Source organism: Corvus kubaryi, unplaced genomic scaffold, assembly GCF_017639235.1.
Source record: "Corvus kubaryi isolate FWS band 111438036 unplaced genomic scaffold, C.kubaryi_AGA036_p1.0 37341, whole genome shotgun sequence".
Taxonomy (NCBI): domain Eukaryota; kingdom Metazoa; phylum Chordata; class Aves; order Passeriformes; family Corvidae; genus Corvus; species Corvus kubaryi.
The window spans coordinates 10,511,530-10,525,332 of NW_024581112.1; the positions used below are offsets into that span (position 1 = coordinate 10,511,530).

At 42.5% G+C, this 13,803-nt stretch overlaps 1 protein-coding gene across 4 annotated transcripts in view; it reads right to left on the reverse strand.

The window, feature by feature from the left end:
• The window catches only part of USF3 (upstream transcription factor family member 3), a 29,772-nt gene extending 21,400 nt beyond the window's left edge, over positions 1-8,372 (reverse strand). For 2 of the 4 annotated variants that reach the window (XM_042031163.1, XM_042031166.1), the window contains exon 1: positions 490-8,372. In XM_042031163.1, the coding sequence (XP_041887097.1) occupies positions 490-504 (15 nt within the window). In that variant the 5' untranslated portion in view covers positions 505-8,372. Of the gene's footprint in view, positions 1-485 lie in introns of all 4 variants that reach the window. The other 2 variants (XM_042031165.1, XM_042031164.1) reach the window with 1 other exon arrangement.
• Between the last annotated feature and the right edge of the window lie 5,431 nt (positions 8,373-13,803).

The following is a 13,803-nucleotide window of genomic DNA, read 5'->3' on the forward strand; positions in this document are numbered from 1 at the left end:
GATGGGTTACAGCATTCCACTGCCCCACTGGGTGTTATACACAGCCTACCTAAACACAGCCACCCCAGCCCTCCCTAGCCCAGCAATGGGAGCATATCACTTTCTATTTATATCCCTCCACAGACTTTGCTTTCTCTGTGCTCACTGACCATCCTCTGCATAAATTATGAAAACACCTGACAGAGTTAACAGTCTTTTACCGTGGGAGAAAGCAGTGGTGCAACTTCAGCACCTCCATGCACTCTCTTATAAACTGTGTTACCTCATCTTAAAAACAAGATTTCTTCTCCTTTAAATCCAATTAGCTTATTTCACTAACAAATTTATTCTCGTGTACATGTAGTAAGATTAATCCAGTTGTTATCCCAGGTCCTCCAAGTTAGTGAAAACTCACAACTCTGAAAGCCAGGAAAGCCAGTTTCCCACCCAAGGCACCTATAACTTATCCCTCCTATGTACAGCTGGTGATGGTCAGTAGTACTTACTCACTGATTCTAGCTGCATTCACTGTACCACGTGATGATGAAGGGGTTAGCTGGGAGACTTTAGCAGGTGAGCGATTCTGATTATAAAGAAAAAAAATAAAACCTGGTTAGAGCTCAGCCATCTTGGGCGCTGCTGGCAACCAGAGAGATGTTCAGGTGTGCATTGACTGAGGCCAGCACACCTCCTTTCAGCAGGGTTTCCAGTGTGCCAGAGCAGCCCAGCAGAATCTGTATCCATTAAGGCTACCAGCAGACAGGAGAAGCAGAGCAGCTACCTGGTGACACTACACTTGTATATCCATCCCTGAGGCAGTACCTTGTGTATCAGGTGAGAAACAACTGCTCAAGGGGGCAAAGGGGTCATTTAATTCAGTGTGTACAGTACTGTTTCTGTTCAGTGAGGTTGTGAGCACAGAGTACATGGGCATAGGCCTGGTAAAGCAAAGCTCTCAAACACGCTTAGAAAAAGGAAGATGCTGGATTGTATCGTGTGGCAGTCACACACCCCGTTTCTTGATTTCTGCACCACCTATAAAGACAGAGTTGATGTGTCTGTTATTGGGCATTATTAGACCACAGCAAAGATGCTGGAAATCAGAGCAGAAAGATAAAAAAGGTCTTAGTTTTGGTGAACTTAGCCTTTTTGAAAGACTAATGTATTCACCAAGCAACCCTATTTTTTTAATTTTGCAAATTTATACAGCTTGAGAACCAAAGGACTATTTCTGTATTATAGTGTATTTAACATAGAAAGCATTAATGTGGATTTAGATGGCCAGCTACCGTGCAGGGCTACAGAAAAAGCACAACTGTGTGAAAGTAAGGGTGTAAAAAAAGCACCCACCCACAAATACCCTTTCCCAGAACAGACACAGCTGTTCTGACTCCATTCACAACCCCATCTTTCCCCTGCCCTAAGTCACAGCACCCACTTCTCCCTCCTGACATGAGTTCTCCATACTCCTATATTTTGTCTTCCTCTGTGTCCACTCAGGAAAATGCTTTTTCCTAACAGCAGCATCCCTATCTCCCAAAGCCATGATATACACAATATTCCAATTGCCTTCTTTCTTGATGCTGAGCAGATGCCTAAACGATTGAGCAATTCATTGTATACGGTATTTTGGAAGATAGATAGATAGACAAGGCCTTAGTGAAAATTTGTGCTGTAATTTATTAATACAATTTCTAACTGTTTTTTGACCCTGAGAAAGAATGGAAAATCTTTATTACACGTCAAAGACCTCACTTCATTCTTCCTCCTCTGCCCTTTTTAAAAAATTATGTCAGTAAGCTTCTTCCAAGTGATGCTGTTCCTTGCACATTTCAAGCCCTTTGCTGCCACAGTGGGTGCAGAAGCCTCACAAATGTAAACTTAAAGTCTGTATTTGATATGCTTCAGTTCCACTGGGATCTGCAGCCCATTTCATACAGGAGACATGGCACAGGAATGCAGCAACTGTTACCCTAACTTCACGTTACTGTGGAATTACTTTAGGTGAAGTTTATCAGTTTACCACTCAACCAATGCTCCCACTTTTGTGGTCCCAATAGGAAAAAGCAAGGCTGTACACATTATCTAATTAACCAACTAGTTTATTTCGAGTTCCACTGAAAAGAGGTGGTTAAATTTGTTAAACAACACTTGTATAAAACTCTGGGCTTTCTACTGATGGATTGTACCATGAGAAATATGGCAAACTGAAGTGGTTTTTCCCCATTCGTATTCTGTAAGGACAGAAACCTTTGTGTTTTACTTGATACTCCATAAAACAGCTCAAGCTGGCAACACCAGGGAGGAGGTTTTTCTTAAGGGCTGCTGAAAAGATGGGCTTTGTGAACTAAAAAGAAAATAAAAATACTGCCTAAGTGGAGACTTGTGAGGGCTGATGAATGTTTATGCTCTCTCCATTTCCTCCCCTCATGAAGACCAGAGTTTTGACTGTGGGTTTCTCTTTACTTCTTCCACATCAAGTAATGCTTCTTCATGGCAAGATTCCTTCACCAATTCTCTAAAGCAGAAGACATGTATTTGCCCTATAAGCTCAGAGACAAATGTATTTTAAGTTCACTCATGAAATATGCTCACTTAACTCAGCTGAATGTCACCTGCAGAGAAAACATAGCAAAATCCAAATTCTTAAAACAGATGAAGAAGCAGCAACACATCATTTATATTTATTTAGTACCAAGCTTCCCTCAAGCTTTATGTAGTTAATAGCTTTTATGTCAACCTAAAATATTGATTTTAATTTAAATGCAATGGCATCCTCAGAAATTAAAGAATACTTTGTGTTCTGAAGATTTAAGTTTAACATAATTTAATCTCTTCTATAGTTCTGAAACATAGGGTATAAAACTTAAAACCAATTTGTTTAAGTGTCTTCTTGTCTACCACCCATCTTTGCTGGTATTATTCAGCAAATTTTATGAAATCTCTTCTTCAAAACATGCACTCGGCAAATTGATGAAAAAGCTAATTTAGATTATTTTATTTGGCATTATTTTTTCACTCCTTATTTAGGAATTGTTTCCAAACTTAATATTCATTTTTAAAAAGAAAATAATTATTCCAATCTGTTATCTTTGGCTGTACAAAACAATCTTCCTCAAATTAGTAAGGCCATTCCATTCCTCTGTATCAGGCAGAAAGAATCTTTTTAATATGCAGCTACACATATTCTGTAAATCTACCAGCAGACCAAATCTTTCTTCCTCTTAATATCCTTCAGCAAGCTTATGCTGTAATTTCACAGTTCTTACTGCTTTTTATACCTCATGTAGTCAGCCTTAATGTAAAGCTAAGATCAATTCCAAGGCACAGATAAGAACTACTCAAATGCTTTTTTCTGAGAGTATCTTCTTCATCCAAGCAACTCCTGGAACCGATGTTTCCAATCTTCCATGCACGTTTTAGAACAACCAGGGACTTAATCCAGGCTTTTAATGACAAGCAAGCTGCCCTCGAGATCAAGAGACACAATTTACTGCCCTTTCTTTATTCCCTCTTGGAATGGTTCTATTCTAATTTTGTATTTACATAATAAAATGACTGCAGGAAATGTAACTCAAAGCTTACCTTTGTGATTGTTACCTGTGTGTATTAACTACTGTGGCCTATCAAAGTAACCTGGAAAGACTATCATACAGGAAAATGAAAAAGGCTATTTTTCCTGGTAGGTAGAGAAATAAAATATCAATCTATCTATCTACCTATCCATTTGGTTTCCAAAGAAATTGAGGTTTTCCTATTACTGTGTCCCTTAATCCACTCCCTCACAACAACAGCTGGGTCCACTGACTGACCTAACTGCAACCTCACAAAGAGATGAAGTTCCCAGATGTTTACAGAAACCTGGGAGCGAGCACAGGAGGAGGAGTGAGGTCAGGTAAGGGATTGGACACAGCTGGGTCTGTGACCAGCTCTGGCTCAGAGTAGGCACAGCCACCTTGTGCTGAGGAAGATGCATGAGGGATTAAACAGCATGACAGACTTCTTTTGACTTGTCACAAAATACACATTCCTGATGCAAACCAGTTGAGAGTTTCCCAGGGCAACCAAACTGTTCCCAGAGCTTCTGCAAAAGTTAGGAAAAGAAATCCAAAGCCAATAAGCTAAAACTTGTTACACAGGGCAACTTTTTTTTTTTTTAAAGGTGCTTGCAAATAACAGAAAGAAGACTTCACTGCTTTTAGGTATTTTTACTCTGCCTCTTCTGTTTGGATTATATAAAGTCAAATATATTGGTATTTTTCCTCCTGATGACTTAAAGCAAAAAAGTTTTAGTAAGGCTCATATAAGAATATGCAAGAGAACTAGAAAGAAAATGTTTGGGGTTTTTTTTGTAACAGCATTGGAGGAAGAGAAAGGGTAATTACTCAAGCGATATTCCCTCATATCTACATTAGTTTTGTTTTTATTTGTAATTTTCAAAATATCAAAGACAATTGCTCTGACCATTTACTACTATGCAGTTGCAGGACAGCACGAGTGTAGGGTAATTCTGAGAAATCCTGACCAGATCTGCTTAAGCAAACTTCAGAAAGCAAAAAAAAAAAAAAGAAACTTCCCTGTTAAACACCTGAAGATCCACTTGTGATATTTATTCTTTGTCTACTTTGTTGCCTCCCAAGTCTTCCTAAGTACAGCATCATTTCTTTTTAAACCTCAGAGGAGGGGCAGAGAGAGAGCTCATGTCCACAGAACCAAGTCTCTTACTCACTGCTTATGGTCTGGGAAGTATTTAAGGAGAGGTATCTCTGGACGTTTTGCACCCAGATGAGAGCTGCTGCCACCCTCACACATTGTGCAGATGATCTTGGTACTGCAAACAGACTGAAGCACACACAGTGCAAGTAAAGGAAGATGCCTACAGGAACGATCTCCTGTGGTCTGGAGGAGTTGTGACAGGGAAGCAGGTATTTGGGAACTGAAGAGCTGTAATTACGCAACCAGCGCACAAGCCAGAATCACAAAGACCAGAGATCTCATCCACCTTAAAGAGTGTCCTCAGCTACTTGAGATCAAAGTAAGGGGAACATCACTCTTTTCTTTAGGAAATCAAAAAGGAATGACCAGGGAAATCCTCCTGATCCCCTGTTCTCCATGTATTATGTTGAGACTCACAAGTTACCACATACCAATTTCACTAAGAAGTGAGAAAGTATGAGAAATGTCTCTGTGTTGCAAGACAGTGCTCATCTCCCTGGCTTCCAAAGCCCAATGATCCGTGGTACACTTCAAAACAGAAAATTATTTTCAAAGACAAGATAGACATCTAATTATGCTGCGCTTGACAAAGGAGCCACAAGTGTGTTTTGGCGGTGAAAGCTAAGTGGATACAAAGTGAATTGCAGACACCTTCCTCCTAACAGGGTCATCACCTCTGTGTGGATTAGGGTTAGGTTACCTGTATCAGATGACAAAGATTGCCTGCACCAGGCTGAGGCTGAGAGTGCTCTCCCACTCACTCCTATGCCAGAGCGTCTGTTGGTGAGCCCAACCTTGCAGCAGCATGTTGCCTAAAGAACAAATAATTCTTTTCCTGAAAAAAGCTGAAACGTGTAAGTCATCATGGTCTCCCAGTACTGTGACCAAGATGGTTATTTATAACACAGAAATCCATCCATATATGAAAGCTGTATTTGAAACACTGAAGACTGACTGGATAAATGTAGAAGCTGTAAGTCACAGAATCACAAAATGGTTTGGGTTGGAAGGAACTTTAAGGAACATTCCAAGCCCCCTGCCATGGGCAGGGACACCTCTCACTAGACCAGGTTGCTCAGAACCCCATCCAGCCTGGCCTCGAACAGTTCCAGGCACAGGGCATCTGCAGTTTCCCTGGGCAACCTGCTCCAGCCAGAGCCAGTCCAATTCTACCTTCTCATGTGACCTTATCTACAAATGACATCTCTATTTAAAGAGCAGTACCTCATCACAGGGCCTAATAACCAATTTAGAATTACAACATAAAAACATTCATTTTGGCTACAATGATTTAGCCAGAGCACTTTTCTTTGCTTCACTGCTTGGGTTTTAAGCTGAGCTCTTTTTGTTCTGCAACTACAAAGGATCCTCACAGTCTGTTTATAAAACTGCATACGATCCCAAGGAGGTATCAAGGCATTTTTTGACACGTGCCAAACTGCCTTGCTGCTCTCTCCTGAGGACTCTAACTAACAAGCAGTGCAAAATATCCTAGAACCAAAATGTTCAGGGCATCCAGAGAGTTTATGTGTCAAATTTTTTAATTCATCTTTTCAGATATGAGTCATTCAGTGAAAAGGATTACACAGTCAAGTTCTTGAATATTTTATAGGCTTGGGGTTTGAGAAATCTGACACAAACTAAGAACTCATCAAGGGTTCATGATATAGGAACCAATATTCCATGGGCCTGCACTACAAAGCCCCTCTACAACATGCAGAAGAGATCAATCCTGATATTCTGTTACAAACACTGCCCTTACAGAGTTAAGGGGTTTCCCTACGAATCGGGGCCAAAGGCAAAAAAGGTACCATAAAAGAGGAAGAAGGTACCATAAAACAGTATTTCAGTTTTAATGTATAAGCTCATCAAACAAACTCACTAGTTACACTTCAGTGAGCTTTAAAAAACAAGCGCATGCACACTCTGCCCCCAAATCCAAGAAAACCAAACAAAACCCCCCCAACCTTGCAACATACATTTTATAGGCAGACTACTCACAAAAGGTTTTAGTGGGCAGAAGGTTGCTCATTCTCCTTCAGAACCTCAGTGCAATTACACCTTTGCTTTTCAGAGGTTTTTTTCTTGGACCCATAAAGTGGGTCCACTGGACAATTACTTCAGTTCCAAGAATAAAGGACTCATCTTGCAATCTGGATGTTTGACAGTTGTGAATAATACTGGCAGGGATAAAGTTGCACATTATTTCAATTATATTTAACACACAGGTCCAAACTAAAGATATGTGAGCCCAGCTGACCAGAGAAAGCAAGCATACTTTTGTAACACTTTCAAAGAGGAAATTTAAAATCAAGATCAACGCCATGTTAGACACAAGAAAATGCAACTACTAGGTGCAAATCCATAGAAAACCTGAATTCAATTATTCCACCATTTAGGAACTACTTATTTAGCTTAGGAGAATTACTCTACATGAGCTACCCAGAGTAAATAAGTAGTTCTGAAAGCACTAGGAAAAGCAAACAAGACTACAGCAGAAATTTCTCCATTTCTGACAATGGAGAAGAAACTAAAACCAGATTTCAAAGTTACTACTTTGCAGAGGTCTGAAAGGAATGGATAAAGGGGACAGACTGATACCATGATCCTGCAAGTTTTACTTCATTAAAAAAATCATTCCATAAAATGAAAATGCCTTACCTCTACTCTATCTTCTTCTTTTATAACTGTGTGAAAACACCTCCTGACGGCCACCTAAGACTGACTTGGCAAAAATACCTTAAAGTGAAACTAGGAGTGGGAGAACTCCATTGCATTCCTTAGCTCACACAGTTAATACCTCCAGGCTAGGAAACAGGGTGTCCTTCCATTCCCACCCAGAATAAAACAAAAGAACCACAAAGTAAGATGGACTGTAAAGCCTCTTGAGACAATTTACAAGTGAGATTCTCCCAGAGCCTTCTCTTCTTCAGGCTGAACAATCCCTTGGGCTCTCAAGACGAGAGATGCTGCTGTACCTTAATCATCTTTGTGGCCTTTCAATGGACCAATGGACATGGTACATCCATGTCTTTGTCGTACTGGGGAACCTAAAACTCTACATAGGATGCCAGTGGCAAGTGCAGTGGAAGGATCACCTCTCTCAGCTCACTGACACTCCTGTATCAAATGGAGCCCACTCACCACCTTTGCCACAAGGACACTTCGTTGGCTCATGTTCAGCTTGGTGTCTACCAGGTCCTTTTCTGCCAAGGTGCTTTCCAGCTGCATGGCCCCCACTATATATTGGTGGACTGAGTTGTTCTTCCCCAAATGCAGGATTTTGCCCTTGCTGAACTGCATGAAATTCCTGTCAGCCAATTTCTCCTAGCAATAAAGGGAAAAATCTATGAGATGGTTATCCTTCCCTACTGTCCCAACTCCTTCAAAATAATGCTGAGAGATGTAGCCTCTCCCCTGGTTCATGAGCACTCCTCACCCAGGAGGCCAGATGAGAACACTACTTCAACTTAAATTTTACTCTGCAGAAGGATCGCAGAGACACCCCACACTCCCAAATAAGTACACTGAAACAACAAGATTGCTTTTCACAATGGCACTGCTGGCTTAATATTTGTGAAACTATGACCCAAGATGATGCCAAAACTAGTTAAGCTTCTCCAGTTACAGAAGAAGTCATAGCATTTACAGCAGGTGAAAGAACTTACGTAGAAGAAGGAGGGTGTCATAGGTTAGCAAGCATAGTCCCGGAAGGGACGTCCTTGCTAAGGGGTGCTTACAGTTTCCTCTGGGAACTGATAGAACCTATCAGCTGGCCAGTTTGAATATGGACAATTCTCTAAGCCACTTAAAGTTGTGATCACCTCTGTGATCCACATTTAAGAATAGGCAAACTCCCCCTCCAAGCTCTCTCTCGTTTCCGGCGCTGGGACAAGTGGCTGCAGGCCCCGTGTGGGGCCAGCGGGCCCGGCCAGGCCCTGCCTGGGCCAGGCCGGGCCGGGCCACGGCCATCCTGGAGCCATGGACCTGTTCCAGCCGTGGAACCCCCCCCACTGCCTTGCCGTGGGCAGCCGGAGCAGCTCGGCTCTCCCCCCTCTCCACTTCGATAAGAAAAATTCAACATTCCAGCTGCAAAGCCGAGGTGAGATTAACCCTTTTACTGCTGTGAAGAGCTGAAAACCTGAGGGAAGAGAGAGAGGAGATGCTTAAAGCTGAAATTCTGTTGTGAAGCTATGATATATCAGAGTATCCTGTTGTAATTTCATGAAGATATGGGGGGTGGAGTGTTCAACTCGTGAGCAAAAGCACCTGCGCTGAGATAGGCAGATGCTGACGCAGCTGTAATTTCATGAGAAGTTTGGACAGGGAGAGATGAACCAGATGAGGACTTTTGCTCCAAACGGGAAAGGAGAAAACCTCAGTCCGTAGAGATGAACCAGATGAGGACTTTTGCTCCGAACGGGAAAGGAGAAAACCTCAGTCCGTAGAGATGCTCCCAGAGATAGTCCTAAAGATGAAGATGATGAAGACCCTTTGCTCCCAGGGAAGGAGAAGGGCCTCTGTTTTTGTTTCTGAACGGCTCAACCTTAAAATTGTACCCCAAAAAACTTCAAGAGTGGACCCTCGAAGGCAGTTGCGGGAAAAGCTGCAAGTCGGGGGAAAGGACTCACACGCAGGCAGAGAGACTCCTCTTCCTAAATGGACTGAACGATATTTGGAAGTGGGCGGCTGTCTCGTTGTGATAATGTTTTCATAGCATGAGCAAGAAGAGACTTCTCTTTCTAAATGGACTGAACAAGGTTATTATGGAAGTGGTAAACAGACTGAACATCTTAAGGGTTGTCTTTTCACATTGTCAGTGGGAGAAGGGAGGAAGGTGGGGGGAGGAGGAGAGTTCTGAAGGTGGTATTTTTTTTTTTCTTCTTTTAGGTCTGTTAATAAACTTCTTTATATTCTTTCAAGTTTGGTGCCTGTTTTGCATTTCTCCTAATTCTTATCTCACAGCAGATAAACAGTAATGAGTATTTTGGACCAAACCACTACAGAGGGATTAAGCTATAGATGCACAATAGTTAAACATTACTGAATTAAAGCATCTCTGAATATTAAGGATACTCCAATAGTGAAAATATGAAATGGTGTTCCTTGTTGCTGATTTGGAGCCCTGTTTTACTATTGGAGTAAATGAGCAAGAAGAGCTGTAGCATGAAGCTTTTTAAAAGAACTGTGTTCAATTTCTAGCTAACAACATCACTGATGCATGAAAGCAAAGCAGAGTCCAACTTCAAAGGTTGAAGGCTGGCATGAATTAAGTGTCCCTGAAGCCAACCACATTACAGACTACAGATGGAGGCAGACACCCCAACTGGACAATATTATTTTCACTTTAAATTTCAGCTTGAAGAATAAACAAATCTTTAAGCTCTCCTCTCCCCATAAAACCCCTACACTGCTATTAAGTGTGTCAGCAGGCTAATGGACAATGTTTTCAATAATCTTCTCATGGCACTGCCCACCACACCAGAAGCTGGAAAAACGGATCACAGGTACTGAGGAACCTGTATTTAGACCTAAAAGTTAATAGCTCCATACTTGGATCACTCCAGCCTCACTAGAGATGGACCACAAAGAACTCATTCAGGTTATCAGAGTAGCAGCATGAGTGAGACGTGCTTTTAGATGGAGCTGATTTCAATTCATGGTTTTCACGTTGGTCAGTTAACCTGACAGAAGTTCAGGTAACTGAGTGAGAAAGGCACTTGCTACCAGGAAGCATGAAACACTTTTAGCAGCCTAGTACTTTCTTCTTATCTGAATCACAATGGCACAAAACGTGGCTGATGTAAGAGATTGCCATTGCAAGTCATGGCTGCAAAAGTAACTCATTCACCTTGGAGGACTAAAGCCATAGCTTTTCACACAGGAAACAAACCCAGTTTACACACAATTTGTCAATCTTGTGCACACAGCAGAACCTCTTTCGAGCTCACTCAAAGCATGACAACAGCACTACGCTGGTAAGGTAGCAAACCAAAGTACACTTTGGACACATTATATCCACATATAAAAGCTGGAATTGTATTTTAATCAGCAAGTTAAGTCAGCATTACATAAACTGGGCACTGCACAACATTTCCAAATCAAGGAGTTGAAACCTTTCCATGTTTTACTGTAATCTGAAATAGCTCAAACACCACTTGAACACACACCCCCCTCACATTAAGACTGAATACATATCACAGCCCAGAGTTTCAGATGACACAATTTTCAATTAAATAACACTACTGAGCCATGTCCCTGATGAAAATGCCAGTGAAGTTGTGCATACAACCCAGATGTTTAGATGAAAATGGATGTGTAAATGTGTGCATGCATACCATCTAACAGCTTTAACATTCCTAATCTTTTCATAACAACTCCGGTTATAAATCTCAGGACTCTGAAGAAGTGTACTTGCCTCCAGCCAGATGGACTGTCTATCCATAGTATTGCCAGTCACTTTCTAACTGTAATTCTTCATCTCAGCCATGTTTGTGACTGCTTTATTCAAATTAAGTCCCTCAGGAACATGTTTTCCTATTTTGGAAGGTATAACTGTCCTTCAAGGCAGCACAGACTTCGTGGTATTTTTCACAAGTTCTTGCAACACAACCAACCATTCATTGGGAAATCCTTCAAATCAAATGCTACGCTACTTAGATCTCCCCCCCCCCCCCCCCAGCCAGGTGTCACTTACAAAGTTATTTTTAAGACCTTAAAAAGCACCACTGTAAAGAAATTAAACCACAGAATGGCTCTTGTCAAATCTAGCATGTCACAGCCCTTGACTTCCTTGCATGCCTATTTCTTTCTACAGCATCCAGCTTCAACTGACGTACTGTATTAATTCAGATCCAAGCGGGATGTGATTGGTTACAATGTCACACACCTTGTATCACAGCACTTGGCAAATTAAAAGCATGCTTAAATATTTGGAATGCACTATCCCGAATCTCTCTGTAGCCTTACTCATTATACTTCAGTATGTGGAAGCCAGAGGTGTTCTTACAACTTCAGCACATGGGGAAAACCATCAACAACCAAACAATGGTCAAAAAGTACCTCTGTAACTCCTCTGCCTAAAAAGAGTCAGGAGCATCCCCTACATTCACCCAAGAAGAGCTGAGGTGAAAAGCAGCTGAAGTAGCTCAACCAGCAGTGCCAGCAGAACACATTCACAGAATCTTCGCCTTCTTGTTCCCAAGACATCTTTGACATTTCAGAACACAGCTAAACTTCAGCTACAAATGAGAGTCCACAATGCACACAGCAGGCATGGGCCAGGCACATGTCACAGGGCCACTCGAGTGACAGTCACTTCAGTCTGTCGCTGGCCAGCTCCTCAGAACACTACTCAAAAAACCAGGAATCAAAGCAGCAAACCCACTACCAAAAACGTACATCCTAATTATCTCCTTGCAGCTGTCAGACTCCTCCAGGATCCACCATCATTTTTCATCTATTCCATTAAAATCTTCCCATGTATCCATACCCTAAGGGAATAAGTAAGTCTCTAAGGGAATAAGTAATTTCCAAACACTTCAAAATTTGCAATGTTCTTGTACTGCTTCACATACCTGACATGGTATTTGGAATACAAGCACCTTAAAAATCATGCTCACAACACGAGCATTTTTCTAAGCTTATTTCCCATTCAGTGGCAAACGTATTTTCAGTTGTCAAATCTATTTAATCCTGAAATGTACCTATGAATTATTGTTATGGCTCTAACTGAAAATAAAAACCTAAAAGTTCTAAATCTTTATAACAATAAACACCTACTCATAGGAAGTTTCTTCCTTCCCATTTGTCTAACTGCTGCACACAATTCACGAGCAAGAAACAAGGCTCTGCAGCTGGTTAAAGCGCTACATAACACAATCATATAAATAAGATGCTCCCAATGGCTTGTACATTAAAAGTAAAGCTAATACCGTGCTTCCAAAATAAGCTGTTACATTACCTGACTTCTGGATGCTTAACTGTGCCATCATTAAGTTATCTCTGCTAGTAGTACTTAATAATTGCATGTCTAGATGAAGTCTAACAGAAGTCCAAGCTATTATGTGAAAAGCAAAAGTTCAGTTTTGTGATTTTTGTAGTTATGGACAGAAACTCAACATGTCACTATTCCCTTTTTCTTCGCCTTACTTCCAATTTTTCCCTACAGACTTCCCTGGACAACGGGCATCATGTGCCACGGCCGTATCTAACTGTAGGTATGTCAATGGACTCAGTTAATTTGTGCTGTCTGCCACAGGGAGCTGCTTTTTAAGTACCCTGCCCTTCATGTGAGCAGTAACTGAGTTGCACAAACACACTTCTGTTTGTCAACGTTGATTTCCATGAAACTGAAGCCTTCCAACTCTTTAAAACCTCTTCTACCGGCAAATTTAACTGAAATTGGCCCGAGAGCTAAAATTAGCCCTTGTTGATTGGAGAGAAAAGAAGAAATAGACAGACACATCCACCAGACTTCCTTCCTTAGGAGACCAAGCTTAAAACACGCCCAACAAGAAACGTTAGCTACCAGTGACCGAATTCTAAGTTAAAAAGCTGGCCCTGTACGTACAGCATCCTCTGAAGTGGGCTAACTTCCCGTTGGGATGTCACGCAACACGAGCACACAGCCGCGATGCGCAGAAGATCCCGTATCCCGGACTACGCCGAGAAGATGCTACGCTGCGGCGCAGTGCCCACCTCTCGCTGCCTCCGAAGCAAACTCCCTGAACGGCGACTCACGCTCAATCGTCTTCCAGCACCAAGACCGCAAAGCTATAAAAACACGCCGCTCTCCAAACCTTCACCGCCGCTTCCCCCGACTTTACCTCACACCAGCCCTGGCACCCAAAGCCCCCGCAGCCGCACAACTCCTGGGGAGCAAAGCCCAGAGCCACGACCGCCCGGGGGGCAGCACCGCCAAGGGCCGCCCGCGCTCTGCAACTGCGCCCCGGCCCCACAGCCCCTGTCCGGGCCGGGCCGGGCACACCTGGGCCGGACAAAGGGGCACCGGCCCCACCGGCATCCCGGGGCGAGCGCGGCCCCGGCCCAGCGCGGCGCCCCGGCCCCGCTGCCGCGGCCGCTCCGGGTCCCTCCCGTCCCGCTGCC